Source organism: Alligator mississippiensis, chromosome 5 (genome assembly GCF_030867095.1).
Source record: "Alligator mississippiensis isolate rAllMis1 chromosome 5, rAllMis1, whole genome shotgun sequence".
Classification (NCBI taxonomy): domain Eukaryota; kingdom Metazoa; phylum Chordata; order Crocodylia; family Alligatoridae; genus Alligator; species Alligator mississippiensis.
This window is the reverse complement of record NC_081828.1, coordinates 74089827-74112569: the sequence shown is the minus strand read 5'-3', so window position 1 is coordinate 74112569 and position 22743 is coordinate 74089827. Positions and strand designations below refer to the sequence as shown.

The window sequence follows — 22743 nt, the reverse complement described above, 5'->3', positions numbered from 1 at the left end:
TAAAAGTAAATTTACAAAGAGGCAACTTAAACCACAGGCTTTGTAGTAGCATAAATATCAGTTCATAATTAAGATCGCTTGCAACACATCAGAGCTACTTACTAGAGTATCTGAAGTGGTTAGTTTGGTGGTATTTAGTCCTACCAGAGATGGGAGAGTTTGGGACATCCAGTTAGAGATCATTGCCATGGTACTAAGCACAGCACCAAGCTTGAGCAGTGGAGGACTCATTGCTGTGGAGCTAATGAGTTTTCATAGTGACTGATTATCATCCTAGTGCGGGCTGGCAGTGAGAGGCGTGACTGCAGCACACAACATCCTCAGCATGAAAGGAGATCAACCTTCCCAGATTTAATCATCCATTAAAAAGCACATGTAGCCTCTTCAGCTTCTGTTCTTCTGCCTTTGCCAGCAAATACTTTTATACAGATGACCTTATACTAACCACTAAACAAGCAATCCTTTATATGCCAATAGTCATTACAGTTTTCCTGCTGGGTGGGGGAACAAACAAGATTTTAAGATGCCCCAGAATCAGTTAACGTTTTGTTAACTCGGCCCCTCTCAGTATAGTGATATAGTTATAGTCCAAAATATAAAAACTGACATCATCACAAAACAACCCCTTCAGGTCTGTTCACCATTAGAAATATACTGGTATATAGGAACATATTTACTATAATACTCTGTATCAGTATTCATCTGAGGTAATGGGGGGTGGGAAAGATTATTACAGGCCCCCCAAGACATTGTTTCTAATCATTAATAATCAATTATTTGGTATAGCCACTTAAATTACTAATATAAATATTTCCCTAGTTTACAAAGTCTGTTGTTATACATTTGCAATTCGTTAGAGCAGCACTGACAAAAATACTTCCAAATTTGATTTTTCTTGTTAGATAAATTACATATTTTCACACTGATATTTATTTCATCACAGGCAGTATAAGCATAGAATAAGAGAAGAGGAGGCATCTCTGCTGCTTTGGAGGAGACAAATAAAAAATAAATTATGCGCAGTTCAAGGAGGGTTAAGGGATTTATGACTCCTTAAATCTGCTTCTAAAACATCTGCTTTCTAATGTAAAAGGATGATTTCCAAGTTCAGTGGCAAATTATGATAATTTGTAAGGAAGTCATATATTTATAAACTAACAACAGAAAAAAACCATGTACAACTAATTATGTGAGATGGATGATTTTTATGTATAGGACCTACATCATGATACAACTCTAAAGAGGGCAGGCAGAGCAAGGGTTTCTTCAGAGTATTTATTTGAAAGGGAATTTAGTTCAAAGTTTGCAAGGAGACAGAATATTATATCAGTTCCAAAAGGGAATTCTGGAATTTGTTTCAGAATTTGCTTCCAAAGAAATATATTTTTCTTAAACAATTTTGGCAGTTGATATAAAAAGAAAAATCTTTAATGAAATTGAAACAGATACATATTTATAGAGGTATGTAAGCTCATGAATGCATTCACTAGAATTAAGCATACTACCTACCATAAAACCTGTTTCAAATTCTCAGACCTTGTGTGCAAATTCTCTCAAAATGCATTTAAAATCATTTCAATCAATCCCTGTTATTTAACCCAGGTATGGAGAAAATCAATCATTGTCTTTTTTTTAATCAAGAAATAATGGAAAAACACATTGCGAGTCACCATATAATTTTATGAGGGTCCTTTCAGCGCAAAGATTTAGCAGCAAATACATAAATCTAAATATTAAATATTTTCCTGTAATTACATATTGAGCTAAAATTGTAAAAGTTTCAGGATAATGAAAAAAGTGTAACCCAGTGAAGGGAGCACTTGAAAATCCACTAGATTTTAATAAAGCAGTAATAATAAAACCTGAAGCTAAATATTTTTTGAATTGTATTTCCAACAAATCAACCACAATTAACAGAATTTAAGCTGCGTGGCAAACTGGTGGCTTACATATTAATCAATTTTGCTCAATGAAATAAAATATTGAATCTTGGCAATTTTCCCCCCTCTCATACGTAGTTCTTTGGTGTGAAAGGTTTTTGAAGCCCCTTTTTAAATATTAGAATGACAACCAACTTTAAACTGCCCATGGGTTTTTATATGTACCTTACTTGGGAAGTCATACTCTTCAAGATCCTTTGCAGGGGATATTAAAATGAATGCTAATAGTTCAGATACTGAGATGGGTCAAGAAAATTTGGGAGACACTGTTGGCTCTAAGCTCCCTTTACTCCTCCCCTGGTCGTGGGGGCAGCTGGGAAATAAACAGGTCCTATTGAAGAAACCACAAAACTATTCTAACTTTGGTTAGAGATTTTTTTCTAGGACTCAGGATTCCCCTCTTTCATATCTCTAAGGAAATCTTTCCACCAGGGACATCTGATCTAGTGTCTCTATACCAGCAAACATTTCCTGCACAGGATGTTGGGGTAGGAGGGTCATTAGATACCCAATTAAGTGAGCCTTAAATCCCATTGGCATCTAAAAATTAGTAAAAAGGAGACATGGGCAAGGCCAAAGAGCTAGGCTTTTTCTCTTTAGTACATAAAATATTAATGTATGAGGGAATGGAAATCTCAAGAGCCAGAGTGATCCCTTTTATATTATTATTGTTTATAAAGGCTGGTTTGCAAAGCCCTTCCCAAGGCTTAATGCATTTGGCTAAAAGGAAGCTGAACAAATGCAAGCATTGATTGGTTTTGCAGGAACTGGCTGATTGTACTGACTTTACATATAAGTCCTGCTGATACTCTAAATAATGCACTTCTGGGCTACATCCACATGAGCACAGGTGTTTTTTTTCCCTGGGGAAAAGTAGCAGCAGTACACCTTGTGCTGCTTCTACTTGTCCCCGGGTAATGCCTGAGCCACGTGCACTCTGGTGTGTAGCAGGTAACCCTGGGTGGGGTAGGGGAGGCTGGGGCCAGCCACTGGGCTGGTCCCATCAGGCTTACCTGGGATCCTGGGGGCCTCAGGGAGCTGCAGCCGTGGTGCTCCTGAAGCAAGGAGCCTGGCTAGCAGCTGGAGCATGGCTCAGGCTGGCCAGGCTCCAGTTTTGGGCAGTGCTTGCTGCTGCCACGTGTGCTGCCCTGCTTTCCTTTGGTGTGGGTTTTTTTACCCTGGAATCTCCCAGGGTCAAGAAACCCCCCTGCAGCATGGGGAATGCCTGCATATGTGTTATGTGGTGCTGTAGATGGGTCTGTGGGGCCACATACCGTATATCTGTGTTTGTCTGGATGTGGCTCTGATGGCCAAAGAGCTGCTGGTTTTTCCTTTTTTGTTTTCCCTAAAGCTGATTAGTGCATACACTAATTTGGTACAAGAAGAAAATGGTCATCTTCATACAAGAAGACTAGAGCCGCCAACCCAAATTTCCCATCCATAATTGAAAAAAATGTAATCATTTGCTGCAACCAACCAGTTTCTTTACAGGAACTTTTCTTCTGCCTTCTTCTTTTCTCAAACAAAGAAATGAGGTAGAACTAATTCCTCTATTGCTATATTTCCTGAAGACACAAAAATGTGAGCTCATGGGATATTTAGGACTTGTGCTTGTACTTGACTTCTTTGGATCATTAAGGAGCAGAATACTTGTCCACTCATCAGTTGGCCAAGGCAGGCAGATGCCTTTCTTTCCTTCCCCTGCTCCCATGCCACTGCCTGTGGGGCTGGGGAGGCTGCCTCCACTCTGTGACAGCTGGGGGTGGGCCCACCAGACTCAGCTAGAGCATACAAGCTGAAGCCGAGGCTAGCCCACCTGATTTGAGAGGGAGATAATGGGGGGAGGCTGCAGTGCAACCTGGGATGTTGGGGAATGGAGACCTACCTTGTGTTGGGAGTGGATCTGGGACAGAGGTGTGATAGACTGGTTTAACCTAATTCAGTTAAGTCTGATACTACATCCATCCAGGTCTACTACCTTAAACCTTTTTCAGACATTTTGAACCTGGTGTATGTTCACTGAACTTCTGTTCTGTTACAGTTTTAAACCGGTTTCTGATCACTTACAGTGGTTTGTGTGTAATGTCTGCCCCTAGCTCATATGAGTTCCCTCAAAATAGAGAGCTAAAGCATGCTTCTCTTTAGATGCTAATTATGCTACCTCCAGTGTTTTCATCCCCAGTCATTCTGAGAAGAATAATCCTGAAAACAGAATCTATATCCATACCTATGCTTTGCAGTGCTGAGGATGAACTAGTTTGACAGGATTGGACTGTAGAAAGCTCTTAATCCAGCACTGCCTCTGACTTTCTCTCTCTCCCCTTAAGTGGGTCATTTATCCTCTATATTCCCCCATCTGTAGAAACAGTAGCACAAGTAAGGTGGGGTGAGGGAGGCACCCACTCTGGGTGCCAACTATGAGAGGGTGCTGGGTTCCCTCACTGCCATAGGAGCTGGGCAGGGCAGTGCCATAGCAACCAGTGTATCTGGGGACTGGTTCAGGGAGGGAGAGTTGGTAAGTGGAGCAAGCAGAATAGTGGAATAGTGCTCCCCTCTTCTTTCTGCCCCCAGGAGCCTTTGCAGAAGCAGGGGAAACCCAGTTTTTTGCAGAGGAGCTGGGCAGTGCAGCATTGCACTAAATAGTCTATCTGGGGGTGGAAGGTGAGTGGAGTAAGCACAATGGTGCTTCCCTATGCCCACACCAGGTACTCAATGAGAAGTCTACGCCACTGTGTAAAAAGGAGTGTCCTGCCTGACACGGAGGGCAAATAGCTAATGGTTGCAAATTGTGTTGAATGAAACCATTCATTTATTAGTGCTTCTTATTAACTTCTCTGTAGATGTTTCTTTGTCTTTCCAAGTTTTAAGATTACTCTTTGAAAATGCATAACTTTTTGGCATGTTTCTGAAGATTAAGACATTGTAGATGTGAAATTATAACAGGTGGATTAGCCCAGTGTTTTAAGAGAAACTTCTAGCATTACAGGAATGGCACAAAACCAAATTAGGAAATTGTACCACGGTTGTGAAAATTTGCTTGATTTGAACTGTTCTATAAAAGTTGTAATAAATTATTTGGAAAAGATCAACTCAATCCTCACTCATCTAACTTAGAATGGGGCTTCTCGTATGCATAAATCCTCACAGACATCTGGATACTGGCAGGGAAAAAAATTAAGTATAAAATATATATAATTTCTTTCCTTCTCTTCTCTCCTTATGCATACTTTGCTTGTGACTGATTGGAAATAAACAACTGAAAGCTACTGCTGCAGTATAAAAAGTGAGTTTTAATAACTGGGAAGAGCACTGGCACTAATCTACCTTCTTCACCTGTCATTGCATCTGTTCAGTTGCATAAAAAATATTTTCATCACAAATAGAACTTAATATAAAAGGCCTAGTTCTGACTGTGCAGGTATCAAGACTTTAAAGAAGAGAGCCATTCTCTCTTCTTTGTTGGATAAAACAACAACATACCCAAGGCACTGAGACATCATCTCAAGGACATCTCAGGGAGTCTTACAACAGCAAGATCACTGTTAAAGAAAACTGGCAAGACCTGACTTGGTCCTTTACTAAGTTGAGAATAAAATTTTCAACTTTGGACCTGAGTAAAGACTCTTAATGCCTTAAAACTTTTCTAGCGGCTCTTCCAACTATAGGGTTTATTCAAGCCAAAATATCACAAAAAACCCTTGCCTCTCAGACATTCCCTGGACCATCACAGCTACAACAACACTTCAAGCCTTTCGTATAATGCTATTTGCTATATTGAGGCTCATGTGTAAAGACTCATTAGTGGCCTCTATCTTGTATATATTCACCATTATATGAAGATTGGAACTGTAGGTTGTTGCTGTAAATGTGTAACTTAAAATAACAAATTCTGGGTAACCTTGTTTAAAGATAGGCTTGCAAGCCCAGTTTACGTGGTGATGTAAACAGGAAAACACTGACTAACTGTTTCCCACAGAAAGACAAATGAAGTAATTGAAACCCATTGCCATAAGACTGAGACTCATTGGGCATTTATAAATATGCTCTGGGAGGCAGGAGGGGTACTTTAATTAGTGATCCATGCTAATTAACTGTGCCTGAGTGTCACGTGTATCAGCATCCCTGTGCTGAAAAAATGGTGGTGGGATGCTCAAAGTGCCCCACAGCCATTTTTCAGCACAGGGACACTGATACACATGATGCTGGAGGCTGCTGGAGTACGTTAATTTCTGTGCTTCAGCACACTTGATTAATCGATTAATTGAGTCTGCTCCAATGGGCTGGATTTACAGCACATCAGCGCAGCCTCCCTGCATGTGTGTAAGTGCCCATTGTTCAGAGTCAACTGAAAAACTCCAAAGACTTAGTCAAACATTTGTTAAACAATGAATGTGGAACCTTATCATAAATTCTTACTTATCATAAAACTTATCTTACTTATCCTCTGGGGAAGAGGCTCTTCTCAGCCAGACTAGCTGACCTGCTCGACCGGGCTTTAAACTAAGCCCGCTGGGGGATGGGTGGATACCCGCCAATGCAAACCCACTAGGCAGCTACTGCATAACCAGCAGGTTCTCAAGGGAATCCAGACCTACCCCAGCCCTGAAATAGTGTCTGCCTGGGAGTACAAGGAAGCCTAGGGCTTCCAGTGGGATACTTATGTGTTTATACACCAATGCCAGGAGCTTGGGGAACAAACAGGAGGAACTGGTCCCCCTGATAAGCAAGAAAGACTACAGTCTCATAGGGATAATGGAGACCTGGTGGGACTCCACCTATGACTGGGCCACAGGTATAGATGGTTATACCCTGTACAGGAGAGATCATGCAGATAAAAGGGTTAGGGGTGTAGCTTTCTATATCAAGGGAAGCTACATGTCCCTGCAAATTGACATTGGAACCCAGGGAGGATGACTGGAATCACTCTGGGTTAAAATACGTGGGGAACATGGCACTGGGGATATCATGGTAGGAGTCTACTACAGACCTCCTAACCAAAAACAAGAGCTAGACCAGGAACTCGCTGGGGAACTGGCTGAGGATGCATGCTCTCGGTGCCTGGTTGTCATGGGAGACTTTAACTACCCAGACATCTCACAGAAAGAGCACTCGTCCAAATCTGATAGGTTGCAAAGCTTCCTCACATGTGTGGATGGGCTCTACCTGACTCAAGAAGTCTATGGGCTGACAAGAGATAAAGCGTTGCTGGACCTGGTACTGGCCAAAGGGGATAATCTAGTCAGTGACCCAAGAATTGATAGAAACCTGAGTGATAGTGACCATGAGCTGATCACCTTTACTATTCCTCACAAAGCTGGCAAGTCAGTCAGCAATGCAGAAGTCCTCGACTTTAGGAAAGCTGACTTTGACAAGGTCAGGAGGCTCACTGTCTAGACCCTAAGGGACCATGATTCAACAGGAAGAGGAGTTCAAGAGAAGTGGTTGCTCCTCAAGGGAGCGATTCTGACAGCACAAGGGTTGTCCATCCCATTTTGGTGGAAGGGTGGCAAAAGGGCACAGCAACCCACTTGGCTCAGCAGGGAACTCAAGGACCTCCTACTCCTAAAAAGAGAGACTTATAAAGGATGGAAGGCTGGAATAACTACCAAGGAGGAGTACTCAGCATTGGTCCATGCCTGCAGGGAGTGAACCAGGAAAGCCAAGGCTGCAACCAAGCTCCATCTTGCTTTACATATCAAAGATAACACAAAGTCCTTTTTCAGATATGTAGGGAGTGAGAAAAAAAGCAAGGGTAACATTGGACCCCTGCTGAACCAAATGGGACAACTGATAACTAACACCCAGGAAAAAGCCAACCTGCTTACTGGGTACTTCACGTCGGTCTTTCACCAGCCCAAAGGGACTGCCCTGCCTAGCTTGATGCAGAATGGCCAGGGTGAGGGTGTATTTATACCCAGCATCAGTGTAGACCTTGTAAGGGAACACCTTGAGAGGCTGGACATCTTCAAGTCAGCTGGCCCCAACAGATTGCACCCCAGAGTACTCAAGGAGCTGGCAGGTGTCATAGCCCAGCCATTGGCAAAAATATTAAAAAACTCATGGCGCTCAGGTGAAGTACCTGAAGACTGGAAGAAGGCCAATATGGTACCCATCTTCAAGAAAGGGCAGAAAGTAGATCTCAGGAATTACAGGCCAATCAGCTTGACCTCAATCCCCAGTAAGATTCTTGAGAAAATTATCAAAGAGGCCCTTCTTGATAAGCTGGATGATGGCAACATCCTGAGGGACAGCCAGCATGGGTTTGTCATTGGTAGGTCTTGCCTGACAAATCTCATCTCCTTCTATGATCAGGTTATATATCACCTGGACAAAGGAGAAGAGATTGACATTATACATCTGGACTTTAAAAAAGCCTTTTATCTGGTGTCCCATGATCTCCTCATAGAAAAAACAGCCAACTGTGGCCTTGGCTACACCACAGTCCGATGACTGGGAAATTGGCTCCGAGGTCAGACCCAGAAAATAGTAGTTGATGGAAGCGAATCGTTATGGTGCTCTGTGACCAGTGGTGTCCCCCAATGCTCTGTCCTTGGATCAGTTATCTTTAACACCTTTATCAACAATGTGGTGTCAGAAGTGCACTGGCCAAGTTTGCCAATGACACTAAACTTTGGGGCATAGCGTCCACACCTGAGGATAGGCTAGTGATTCAGGCCAACTTGGATAAACTTAGTAAGTGGGTGAATATAAACCTGATGACGTTCAATGCTAAAAAATGCAAGGTACTCCACCTTGGGGAAACCCCCCTGCAGCACGCTTATAGGCTCGCCAGTGCTATGCTCACTAGCACCATGGCTAAAAGAGACTAGGGGTTCATGATTGACCACAAGATGAACATGAGCCACCAATGTAATGTCACTGCTGGTAAAGCAAACAAAACCCTGGCTTGCATCTATAGATGCTTCTCAAGTAAATCTCAGGATATCCTCCTCCCACTGTACTTGGCCTTGGTGAGGTCACAGCTGGAGTATTGCATCCAATTCTGGGCTCCACAATTCAAGAAGGATGTTGAGAAGCTTGAGAGAGTCAAGAGGAGAGCCACGCACATGATCAAAGGGCAAGAGAATAGGCCTTATGATGAGAGGCTGAGAGCCATGGGAGTCTCCAGCTTAGAAAAGCGCAGGCTCAGGGGTGACCTGGTGGCTGCCTATAAGTATGTAAGGGGTCTGCATCCAGATCTGGGGGGGACATCTGTTCACCAGAGTGCCCCAAGGGATAACAAGATCAACAGTCATAAACTCCTCCATGACCGTTTTGGGCTGGACATAAGGGAAAGCTTCTTTACTGTCCAAGCCCCCAAGGCCTGGAATAGACTCCCTCCAGAAGTGGTGCAGGCACCTACTCTGGACTCATTCAAGAAATTTTTGGATGCTTATCTTGCTGGGATCTTTTGACCCTAGCTGACTTCCTGCCCCTGGGGCAGGGGGCTGGACTTGATGATCTTCAAGGTCCCTTCCAGCCCTAATGTCTATGAAATCTATGAAAACCTATTCCTGTGCGTAGTACTTAGCTCAATCATCTGGGATGTGTTCTGACCAGACAAAATGATGGGTAGCACCTTATCATAAACTCTTCACTTAACTGAGGGGGAGATCTTCATGACCAGCTGCTTTCATTAACATATACCCAATCGCATGTAGATAGTTGCATGTCATTAATGACTGTACATTTGTGATTGTGAACCTAGGGAGGATTGGGGAATGAAAAACATGAGTTGGAAGGAAGTGAAGGACATGCAGAATTGAAAAACCAGCAAGGACTCAGAGATCTGTCCTCCTAGGCATAAGTATGTTTCTGTATTCACATTATCTGATCTGAATGCTAGTTAAACTTATATTAACTTTCACATGGAAGAATTCTCTCTAGAAGAGACAACGTGTGTTCCCCATCCAGCAACAGAAGCCCCGTTATCCTAATTTGGGGATACAGGTCTTCCCTTCATCATGGATAAGTTACATTATTATGTGCATCAGAGAGAGAAACCAAACAGGAGACATTTTAAAAGCATTTGGGTGGAAGCTCCAAATTCTAACAATATAATGTGAAAAGGCCTTATCACCCGTATGCTAGAATCCGGAGTAAGCAGCTAAAAGTTATATGCTCAATGATCTTTAAAGTTTCATATGGTAATAGAAGGGTATGGAATTCAGATAAATTAAATGTACATGTAAATTACTTGTGAGCTTTGTTAGACGTCCTATCATGTGCCTTATTCAGAGAGAATGTTAGTCTCGTAATCTTGTGACACCTCTATAGATAAAATTGTAGGTGATCAAACATTTGGGTATGGAGATTCCTAGATAACTTAAATGCCTGGAATATTTAACATTCAAGTGACAGTCACCTAATCATATACTCAGTTTATGCCGCAGAACTCAAGTTTCCTATAGGGCAGGTGGGAGGGGGTATACCACTAATGCCGCGCACCCAAAGGCTGGTGGGGCACGGCGAACTCCTGCAGGTGGTGGTGGTGCTGTTGGCGGCAGGAAGTGAGGAGCTCCCGCAGGTGGCCATGGCACTGTTGGTGGTGGGGGAAGTGGGGTGTGGCAAGCGCCGACCGGCAGTTGGCGACCACTCACAGACGCTGCCGGCAGTGTCGGTGGTGCCTTTTTGCAGGGGGTGCACTGCCATGCTCAGAGGGTGCACGTGTGCCCGTGTGCACCCCCTATGTATCACCAGTGGGGCATAGACATGAATCTACTGCTAGAAAGAAGTGCATACAAGGGCTTTATTGTTAGATTGATTCATTTTCATTGGAGTGAATCTCCAGGTCTGGGTAAAGAACATCCTGTCTGTTTTGGTCTGGCCAGAACACATCCCAGCTAATTAAGCTAAGTACTACCCACAGAAGTAGGTTTAACACACAACAGTAATTTAGTTAAAATAGAAGGTTTCTAAAATTTATATAATCTATAGAAGATATTTACCAATTATTCTACACTGGACCAGAAACAAAACAAAAACAGATTCTATGTATTCCCCCACCCTAGAATTAACCTAGTTGTTTGTTTATGAAATATTCAAATCCCTTGTGGTTCCCAAGAGAAGAACATTTTTTAAATAGTATCTGAACCTCACTGAGCTCTTTGACCAAGTCATGCAATTATATTAGTAAGTTCCATAGTTCAGTTAGGAGTGGTGTAAAAATATTTAAAGTGTTTAAATCTACGGACTTCTTATTTCATTCACAGTCTTTATGTACGTTATAAGAAGGAATGGAGAAGGAATACCTGATTTACAATCTCTAATCTTTTGCACACCATCTACATTTTATCTTTTAGTTTGTTTTTAAAATGTCTTATTATTTCTACATCTTTCCTATTTCAAAATCTTTCAAAAGTTTGTTGACATTCTCATGAACACTTCTCTTTTTGAATGCTTTAAGGAAAGGCAGTGTTCAAGGTGAGTGAATTGTTGAATTATATCATTCAGTAGAATCAAGACCTTGTTACATCTTACACTGTGAGCTGCACAAATGTTGATTAGCGTTAGTCCTAGCTCAGGTTTGGAGTAGTTACACCTTAGGTCAGCAGGGGCCTGGATGACTGAATGATAAGAATCAGCCCCTTCCCCCACCTCCATTCTGGGCATTTCCTATGCTCCCCAGGGCTCCCCTGGTTCCTCCCACCCCTTCCCCCAGTTTATGGGGATCTGGGGTGCTAGGGAGGGTGGGATGTTTACACTAAGGCATAGCCTACAGCAAATATACCTTCATGCAACATGAGCTGGATAGTACAGATCAGAGGTAATCCTGCCTTTAAACCCCATAAGGAGTGTTTAAAACCAGTTTCAGGTGTTCATGTGTGGACAGTCCAAGTGCTAACAGATCCAGGAGCCACTCAAATTACTGTGTAATAAATTAATTTTAGGTGGCTCCTGAAGCTGTTAACTCCAGTTCCCACTCATTTAAGCCCACCCTCCTCACTCATTGGCCTGGATCAGGCCCACTGTCCCATCCTGCCTGCCCAGCACCCCAAAACCTCACTTACTGCCTGTCTTGCTGACTTGTGTCTGCCCTCTGCTGTCTTTCCCTGGAGAACAGACAAAGAAGGGTTAACATGCCTGCCTGGCCGCCCCAGCTGTTGATTTGCTCTGGATGGGGTTTAGCCTGGAGAAGAGCAGCAGCCTGACAGCAGTGGCAGTGGGGGCTGGGTAGGCAGGTTAACCCTTCCCTGCCTGTATCCCCCAGGACAGACAGTGCAGGCAGCCACAAGTAAACAGGGAGAGGGGTGCAGTGGGGGGAGCTCTGAGGGTGGGAGTGGGCAGTGGGGATCTGAGGGAGTCCTGCGGGATAGGGGGCAGAAGAGAAGCCTGGAATGGGAGGGGAGGGGCGAATTTAACCTTTCAGTTGTCCAGATCTCTGCTGGCTTGAACGTGTGACTGCTCCAAACTGAAGGTAACACTAATACTGATCAACGTTTCAGAAGCTCACAATTTAATATGTAACAAGGCCCTCATATTTCCTTATTTTCTTTCTTGCATGTTTTCACTACCACTGGGCATTAAACAGATATGTTCACTGAACTGCCTGGAAAGACACCAGGAATAGATCTTTTTGCTGAACCATTACATTTCATTTACAGCCTTTCAGTATCACGAATGATTTCGTCTGTTGTTTCCAATATCTTAATTATTAACATGACTGTCTCCTTCAAGAACTTGTGCCAGGCTTTTGCCAAAGCCTGGGAGTGAAAGCTGTCTAAGTCCAGGCCACTGGCCAATACTTTGAGGAAGAAGGGGTACAATACAACAGTGCAGATGCTAACTGTCAGGATGCTCAGAGCATGGGATCTGCACAATGAGAGTATCTTGGGAGTCTGAAGTGTACCCATGCTCTTCTCTAAGGTGCTTCAAGTATCATATAGTCACAGAATATTTATGTCAAGCATATCCTGGCCATTGACAATATGAAGAGAGTCAACTGAAACCATCTAGCAAGTTGTGAGTAGGGAAAGGAGTGAAGAAGACTCCCCCCTTTCCCATAATACTATAGGCTGTTGTAAAGACTGATAATGCTATTGACATTTTCCCACCCCAGCAAATGTACACAGGATGCAGAAGTCATTGTCTAAGAATGTTTTGCAATCTTATAACTCTATACTAATGTGGCTACTATGCATGAGGTCCCACTTCACTTTCTACCTAGCATCAAATGCAAATTTCCCAATTAATTTACCCAAGCAATCGCATGATGAACTATATGATTTATATCACTTTAACATTATATGGCTCTGTACTTAAGTAGCTACCATGAGTAGGATCCTGTATTGTTTCCTAACTTTGTGGAACCATGTAAAGAATTTAATTTTAACATTTTCTCAATAAAGCTTTTACGTCTGTCTATTAGCTGAAGTTTCCCAATTAGCATGTTATTCTGAAGCTCTTCAGCAACCTTTTTTGACACAACATGCACAACTTTCTGCCCTCCACTGGTTTTACCATCATTCTAGTCAGCAATTCTGAGAGTTTAATAAGGACATTGAATAATACTAGTCTTAGTATATTTCCATGGAGGACCCAGCAAACCTTTTTCTACACTCAAAATCAGGTAATATTCCTTCTTTGTTTTCCCTCCCATAATCAATTGCTAATTTATGACAGAACATTGCCTGTCTCCTCCTGACTACTGAGTTCCTTAATTATTTTTGGAATGGATTTAATCAAGGATTTTTCAAAAGTCCAAATGAATTACAACTGCAGATTGTCCTTTATCCACTGTATGGCCAGCTCCCTCAAGAAATACTATGTAATAGGTTGGAGGGGCATGATTATTATTTACTGATCACATGCTGATTGATACTTGACACAGAATACTCATCAAAACATTTTACAACTTTAGCTTGAATTATTTTTGAACCAAGTTACCTAGTCCTTAAGTAAAAGTAACTGAGCTATAATTCCTGGCAATGCTCTTATTTTTAAGGATAGGTGCAGCTCTTGCTATAATCCAGTATCCTTAGTGGATTATGCAATTTAGCTCCATGTGAATGGCATCTGCATCTACCAGAAACGTGACTTATCTCTATGATTGTCCCCATGCGTGCAAAAATCTGCCTTTATAGGTTGCGTTCGGATGAGCACGGTTGTGCCACATACTGCATGTCCAGTTGTTCTCTGTGCTGTAAAAGAGCAGTGCAGGGTTTTTTTGGTTTTGTTTTTGTTTTTTTTGACCCCTGGATATCCAGGAATCAAAACAATCCACGGGGAAAAAAAAGGCAGAGTAGTGCATGTGGGGGGCAGTGTGTTCTGCTGAAAACCAGAGCTGGGCTGGTTGGAGCCATGCTGCGGCTGCCAGCCAGGCTCTGAGTGGCAGGATTGCAGCTGCTGCAGCTCCAGAAGGCCCCCAGATCCCCAGGTAAGGCCCCCATGTAGATGCCACCCACATGGAACTAAATTGCATGATTCACTAAGGGGCCAGCTGAGTGCTGGCTCCAGCCTTCCCTACCCCACCCAGGGTCACTTGCCACATGCCAGAGGGCATATGGTACAGGCATTCCTTGGGGACAACTAGCAGTGGCACAAGGTACACTACTGCTAGTTGTCCCTGGGGAATCAAATGTCCACAGACATGTGGATGCGGCCATAGAGTCCATTACATCATTTGAGCCTTAGGAACTGTCAGCACTGCAACGCAGAGAGGTAACTGCAGCTCATTTAGGCATCACTAAGCTAGTTGTTAACTAGATAGTTTGGGATGGATAGCAGTCTAGCTGCAGTACCACCAGCTTCCATGCAAAATGTACAAGCCTAGCTGGGGCTCTAGCTGAATCTTGTGCTGCTGCAGCTACAATAAAAGTTTAGAGCTTGCTCAGGGATGTCTGTACAGACTTCCTTTTAATCCCTAAAGCATCTATGGGATAGCAAATCCATCATCCTTTCAGATACGTGATCTGAAATATTTGTGAAACCTTGCATTGTGCTATGGGGCACATTGGCAGAGCAGTTAAAGTACAGATTTATATTGAAGTGGTTCATATCCCACCTAGTTCAAAGCCAGTTATTGAATTGCAGACAAGTTGTTCAGCTGTTCACCTGTGGCGTTTACTACACAGAATACCACTTTGCCACTCAGTTGCAGCTTATCAGTAGTCTCACAGAGTTGATCAGAAAAGCAGTAGCCCTTGAAAAATAAAAACTGTGGTGAACAGCTACATGGAACCATGCAGCTGTTGGCTGGGGCTCTGCTACCCCTGATTACTTTACAAATCTGCTTCTTTGCAGGGAGGTAAGGAAGTGAACCCTGTGAAGTATTCCCTTTACCCACAGGCATGACTTTGAACCTTGTTCTAGAGTCAGGTCAAGGGCCACCCCCTAATTGTAGCATTCTGAATTCTTTCTATTGTTTAAAACAATAATGAAAGTTGACCTGCAATTCATTGGATGTTAACTGCTTAGAAAAAGGTATACTTTTTGACTTGCATTATCTGAAAATTTCAGATGTTGCCTTTGAAATAAATCCTACTTCAAATTTATTTTCTCACTAGCTTTGAAGAATCTTAACCTTAATGTCTAAAGCTAAGTCTTTACAGTAATTTAGAGAGTTACATCTTTTGTGAGGTTTGGAAGTCCTACTTAAAACTTGACATTTAGGATCCAAAAGAGTTTGTGGAACTTCAAGAAAATATGCCCCAAAAATGGGGGAAATGTGCATATAATAGTTCATACATTTGTAGCATAACCAGGGAAACTGCTTCCTTGGGAATTTAAAGAAAAATTATTATTCATTTTGCAACCTATATTCAATTTTGTCTTCATTGGAACTGCCCTAGAAAACGAACCATGTTATAGAAATTTCACACTCATATTACAGTTTAAATAATTCAATGGAAAAATCATAATGTGATGCTTCAGTTTTAATAAAAGTCCTTGTGAAATATTTTTACTTGCATAATACTCCATATAGCTAATATTCTTTATTATATACATTTATTTATCAAGTAGGTACTTCAAAATCAAACTGCCAAAAAGCATCTCATTGGGAACAAGGTGTGCACCTGAAAACAGATTTTGGGTCCACAAATGGAGCTATACACTACAAGCATGTTTCATATGGGAAGTTTAGTATAACTGGACAAGTGTCCAAAAATGTCTATACCTGTTTGAAGGAATAAAACACTTGAATTCATTTAAGCTAGTTTTCTGCTCTTATTTACAGAATAAGAATGTTCACAGAAACAAGAACATTTTAAGCTAATATTAGAAGGAAGCAGATATCTGAAATTATATCTTTGAATATTTGCAGTAGGAAACTGATTCAAAGACTTACATTCATCCACTTTGCAGAAGCAAGACCATACAATCTGTGTGTCCAAGCAAACTTCATTAACACAGCAGAAATTTAACTTCACACACTAAATATTCATGATCCTCTGTTCATGAAGTATTTACTGAGCAACAGTTAAACTAGTGATAGCTCTAAAATATGGAACATCATTCCATTTAAAAAGCTACACTGGAATCACCCTCACTGACATGATCAAGCAATTGTTGTGGCAGCTGAGTAATCCTTGAAGTCAATGGAACAAGTGGTTAATGGGCACAAGGCTTATATAGGCTGGAACATGATCTCAGTGAGATGGTTGTAAATCTGGAGCAATTTCTCTGATATCAGTAGAATTCCTTCAGATTTACACTGAGAAAAGTAACAGATCAGATATGACCATTCCCAGCAGTCTCATAAGGATATTCCTTTGATGGTTATTTACATTTCAAACCTGCTTTCAAATGTATTTTCCTTTTGTACTTCAGCGAATAAAGCCACGAGATTTTTTTCTCCCTATGTTCAACCATCCTCTTCATGTGATGATAGATTAATTCATTATTATTGGCAGGCAGAAGGTAAATAAAATAATGGAGGAATGTAATACTCATTTAGAGAAGAAAACCACAGTATTTTTTTGAATGGGGTGCAGGGAGGGCAGGGAGAACAGGATGGGGGGAAGTGGGGAGGTAAGATCAAGTGCTAGCATCTGAAAGTAGCAGATAGACTTTTCTCAGGCTGTGGTGCTATAAACCTTTTACAGTTCTTCATCTGTGTATAGGTCTTACTTTCAGTAGCTGATTTTTTTTTAAAATGTGAAAGTATACTTCTATGAAAGTATGATTCTGTCACAATCTTCTATCTGGCAAGAAAAGGATATCCTGAAAAAACTCACTTCCCAAGTAAGAAGCTAGGTTTCTTGTGCCTATTTAACATAGGTGCCTTGAGAAATGCTGTTGCTTGTGTCTATGAAAATAATCTTCTTCCTTATATATATTAACGAATGATAAGTTGGCTATCTTAAGGGTTTTTATGTCCCTACTTGTACGCACAACCAGCTATTTTATCTTTGCTGGAATACTGAAAACTGTTGAGCAAAATTTCCAAAGATGCAGCTTCTCTAACATATGCACGAAACTTTGTAAGGTCTTCTTTTTCCTGTTGTCTCCTACAAGCAACTAATAGAACTATTCAGTTTCTTCTTTGCTTCTCTACATTTATTTTAACGTGTTAATGGACAAATTGTTCTTGCGAGTCATAGTTATGTAAAACAAATGGAGATTAGGTTGAAATCTCTATAAATTTGGTCTCATGTCACACTGTAAGCAAAAAGGCCGTAATACTCGATGAGGCAGGAAAATAAAGATCTCCTTAAAAAACAACAACAGGTGATTTCAAATGACAATATGTTCTTGTGCCTCTCAGGTAAACAAAATTACCTGTTTTAAAAATTGGAAGTAATGGGTATTATAAACAGTGCAAATCATTTATTTGCCTCAATCCATATCCCCTTTTGTATAATTACTGGAAATTCTGTGAAAGCGTTATCACAGAATTTTTAAAATCTCCATGAGACAAAACATTTCTCTCTCTCATTATGATGGAATATATTCACAACAAATAGCTTCATGGTTATTGGATATCGAGCTTTCCTGTGGCATTTAACCAGTCCCCAAATATATTTATTGCTTTGTTTACTTGGCTACCAAGAACACAACCACAAATGGAATTGACTTCTGAAACAAAAATATTTTTCTCACTGCTCACCCTAGTGGTGTCAATTTTTTATTTCAAGTGACAATATTAAGTTTTATATTATTAGTTGTCCTATCTGAACAATAAACAGTAACCCAGCAGCTGTTGTTGTAGCCGCGAGAAAAACAATTCCTCTTATAGTCAATGGGAGTGTAACTGGAGTAAAAGTTACAGAATGACACTGCGAGTGAAGTTTCCTAGTGTATGGATGGGCATTCATTTCCAGTGCTAAGAATTTCTGAGAAATTTCTGTGCAGGGAGGGGACTGACCGGTAACACTACAGCTCCACTTATCCCTGGGGTACACCCATCCTCCTCCTCACCCCCTGCACAGGCTGTCCTGGTAGAGGAGAGGTCCATCTGTGGGAGAATCCCCCTGCACTGTGCACAGGTCTCGCAACACCTGGAGTTTATCACAGAGTTTATCATGTCCAAAGGCTTGCAGCCTGGTACCAATTCTACAGAAAGCAGCTGGGAATGTTCTCTTAGAAAATGATGCATCCTTTCCTCTTCTGCCAAGACTTTGTCTTCCTAATCAGATCAAAATGCTTATTTAAATCAGTATTTATAAAGAAGATCTACAAAAAAAGGTGGGGCGGGATGAAGCTCTGCACAAGTTAGAATTGCCCCATGGCTGCAGGATAGTTCTAATTGGAAAACAACCTCCCCATGCCACAGACAGCTCTAAGGTCTTATGGAGCTGTGCATGGAGTGGCAAGGAGATTTGCCTGTGGCCAGAACTGTCATGTAGGAGGATTCTAGTCATAGGAAAAGCCTCCTACACAGTGTACAGTTTTAGTGTCACTTGGGAATATGCATGGGTTGGGGGGCATTCTCCTATGACTAGAACTATCCCAGAACTCTGGGATAGTTAGAACCATGGGACATTGCCCCCTGTTCCACCAATCAGCTGATTGGTGGGATGGCCTCCTGGGGGCACCTGGGATGGATTGAGCCACAGGGGAAGCCCCCTTCACCATTTGCACAGACCTGAGGTGACCTAGCATGTTCAGTGGCAGGAGGTATCAGTGCTACTGCCTGCACAGCTTAGGTCAACAGGGTTTCCACAGGGCTCCTGGACAGTTCACTGCTGGGTGGGCTATCAGGAAGCCAATGTTCTCCCTTCTTCTAGGATAGGGGGAAGGAGAGTGGAGGACTGCGGGATACTGGGGGTATCCTACAATCAAGGGAAGTGCATCATCCTTCAAGCTGGAACAAGAGAAGAGAGGTCTTCCTCATTGGAAGTGCTCTCATTTTCTTGCAGAAGATACAGTTATTTTTTCACAAGAAACCCTTTGAACTGTTCTGTGCTAGCTTTTTGTGCTGGGAGAAAGGCATTTCTCCCAAGACAAATGTAATGCCTGCCCATAGCCCCAGCCTAGTGAATAAGGCTATTTATTATTTCACTTAGCATTCTAAGGCAGAAATTGAAATCATATTTTGTCTAATGTCAACATCTATCAATATTTACAGCTCTAAAATATTTCCCTCTGTCTACTGTTAATATGACCAGATGAACTGAGATATATTTATCTGAAGTAAATGAAATGTATGAATTCCAATAAGATGCCTTTCTTCACCTAAGCACTGTGTATTTGAGTATAATGACTTTCAAGTGGAGAGTTTGGAGTGTGCAAAGAATGCTGGATAAGACCATAGAAAGCACTCTTTCAACATTTTTGCTGTCTTTATGCACAGAAACAATGATGATCTAAATGACGACCTATGGTTTAACATGTGGGCTGTGGGCCCCTGCAACCACCTCTCCCATTGCCACACATTGGGGATGAGGGGGCCCCATGAAACACTGTTGCTGCCTGCACTGCAGGGGGCAGGAGGCAAGTGCTGGTGGCACAGCCTGGGGGAGGGTTTATCTTTCTGCTGCTCCTCGGGGGGGGGGGGGGGGCAGGGGGAAGTCCCTGCATACCGTGAATGATGCATGTGGGGAAGGGGAAGCATGTGTTGCCCACACAGCCTCTCTGCGACGGATCCCAGAGAGGCTGCACTCACATCATATAGTTGGCACTGTGCAACCCCCAGCAGTACTGAAACTGCATAACTCTGACTTAAGTTAAATGACCTGACTATTTTACTATATTCCAAGAGATATATATCTGTTGAATAAATAGGTTGTATATATTTAAGCACAAAATTAGTACATCTTGTGTTACCCATGAAAAAGTATTTAATGATATTTTTTTCAACTCTCAGGTTGAAAATTGTTTTTTTACTGAGGTCTTATGAATCCTATGAAATGATCTGCTCCATAAAACTATGCACATATAGTAGAATATATATGGCATTAAAATTTAATTTATTTAGTAAAATCTGGTTTATATTTATTAAGTATAAGGCTCGGAGAATTAAACCACGTGGAGGACAGGGAGGCACTGTGGTGTGTTGTACACACAGGGTGTATAGTGTGAATTAAAAACAAGTGGGAAACTTAACTGGGGATAAGGCACAATGCTGCATTTATTGAAAACATAAGACAAACAAAATAAAATAAAAGAACAACAAAAAAGTGGTGTTTCCTGTTTCATACACTCACACATACATACCCATTTATTCACATACATCCAAAAGGAGGCAGACAGACAGTCCTGCAAATATCAAGATATTACCAGTCCTTAAGATGCTCGGGTTAGCTTGGTGGCCAGCCAAGTTAACAACGAGAATGAAGCCAGGTCTTGTTGGACACGTTCTGATGCTGCTGCTTCTTCTGTGCAGGACTGACCCAAAGCCTCTTTGTTTTTGTCCATCTTTATAGTAATTGTTCTCCATACAGGTCTATGGGTCTTGCTTTGTCATGTCCCCTTGATGATGAAATGATCCTCCTCTTTGGTTACGATGTTATGATTGACAGACTGTTTGGGCTTTGGAATCTTCAGTTTCTTCCATCTGTTGTCAGCAATTTCTTCAGCCATTAAAACAAAACCTGATCTTATGTTTTTCAATCCTTAACTGCTGATCTTTGGACATTGCTGTAACCTTTGGCTTTTAAATCACAGAAGGCTATTTCTATCTTTCTGCGGTGCAAGGCTATTTCTATCCATCTGAGGTGCAAGATAGACTGTCTCAGCATATACATTTCCACACATACTATTTTTCCTTTCACTACTTTTTTTCAAACATCCCAGACATGCCACAGGCCTTGCATACACACTACTTCTTTTATACTATATTTAACCATGCTAAGCAATGTAGAAGTCAAAATGGAGCCTCAACTAAGGCTCAGTTACACAGTTATTTGAGCAAACCAAAATGGATATGGGTTATAAAGTAATAATTAACAAAGCAATAAAGGATATTATAAAGGCAATATCAAGAGTATAAAAGGCAAATTAACTTTAGGTCAACAGGTGTGCTGCATGGGGCTGGTGGCGCCCTGCATCATGCCCCTTCCTCTCCCCCAGGTAAGAGGCGATATGCGGGAAAGTGCTGAAGGAGACACCGCCACTGTGCCATGGGGTGTACATCATTCCTGCTCACCCACACATATCCCCTATGACCTTTCCAAGTACGCGAAAGGGTACGCCTGCCCCAGTTGACAACCCCTGGTCTAATAACAGATATCACATCTACCCAAAGAACCCTGCCTATCTAAATAAGGGGGAGCAGTGCTAAGTCCCAAACTTTTTCAGGGTTCAAAATCATACTGTTATGTCCAAAATAAATTGGTTTTGTTTTATTTGCATTTAACAGTTTTATTTACATAGTGTTTCATTTGCATAGTTTCATTTATGGCAGGGTCTAAACAGGAACCATAAACCCAACACTTTTTTACTTTGCCAGACTGTGTTCAGAAACCATATCCACACCCAAATGTCAAAGTTTACATCCTTTCAAATTATTTTTATAAATGAAATATATTTCAGAGGCAGCATAGTAAGTGCATTTTAGAACATTCACCAGTAGTATACCACATCAGCATTTTTTTCCACTTGCCATTATTATGTCTTCAGATGGGCTTAATGAACAAATATACTTTTGCTTATTCAGTTCAAGTCCAATCCCTGGAATTTGGAAAATCCAATAAATTATTGACCTTCTACATTTGAGCATCCATTCTCTCCCAACAAAAGGCCAAGCTATATTGCAGCACCAGAATATAGGGAAAAATGCATTCTAGAATCAAGGACTTGTTGGAGAATACAAGCTCAGTCCTATTTGAACAAAGAAAACATCACATCAAACACTTCCACTTATTTTAAATGTAGTGGGCTCATGAAGGGAGCCTATTTCCTTTTTTGCCTATTGGGTGTATTTTTAAAGAGTTTTAAATTTTGCAGTTACAGTAGTATTTTTATCAGGATAGAGCATTTGTATTTTCCTCTTCATTTTCCTGTCAAGGGCTTAAGCGATCTGTTGGGCCTTCTGTGCCAAAGGCTATGTCATTCTTGGAGAATATCCATTTTTCTCCCATCTACCCCCTCCTGTGCCACTAGCGACCCCTGCATCTACAATGGGATTAATTTATTGCATAAATTGGCAAGTATTAGAAGAAAGGAAAGTGGGGTACTTTAGGAACTGTTTTCAGTTAATAAAAAAGAAAATCAGAGCAGTGATTGGTTGAAGTGAAATCAAGGCTTTGTTTTCAATTAATTCCTGCAGGTCTGTTTTCCTTACCAATTACCTCAGATTCTCAATAAAACTTCTAATTTTATATCCTATTCCTGCAAAAGCACACAATGAATGACTAATCTAATTGGAGAAAATAATTTAATAGAGTTTTTCTCCTTCCATCTAGTGTGCTTATTTCTGTGG

The 22743-nt window shown here is 41.5% G+C and overlaps 1 protein-coding gene across 3 annotated transcripts in view; it reads right to left on the bottom strand.

The window, feature by feature from the left end:
* Nucleotides 1–22743, bottom strand: part of OLFM3 (olfactomedin 3) — a 162529-nt gene that overhangs the window by 43272 nt on the left and 96514 nt on the right. Inside the window, exon 1 of one of the 3 annotated variants that reach the window (XM_006274523.3) lies at nucleotides 103–353. The exons of 1 other annotated variant lie outside the window; for it this stretch is intronic. In XM_006274523.3, the coding sequence (XP_006274585.1) occupies nucleotides 103–231 (129 nt within the window). In that variant the 5' untranslated portion in view covers nucleotides 232–353. Of the gene's footprint in view, nucleotides 1–102; nucleotides 354–22743 lie in introns of those variants that run through there. One more of the 3 variants, XM_019500922.2, reaches the window with a different exon arrangement.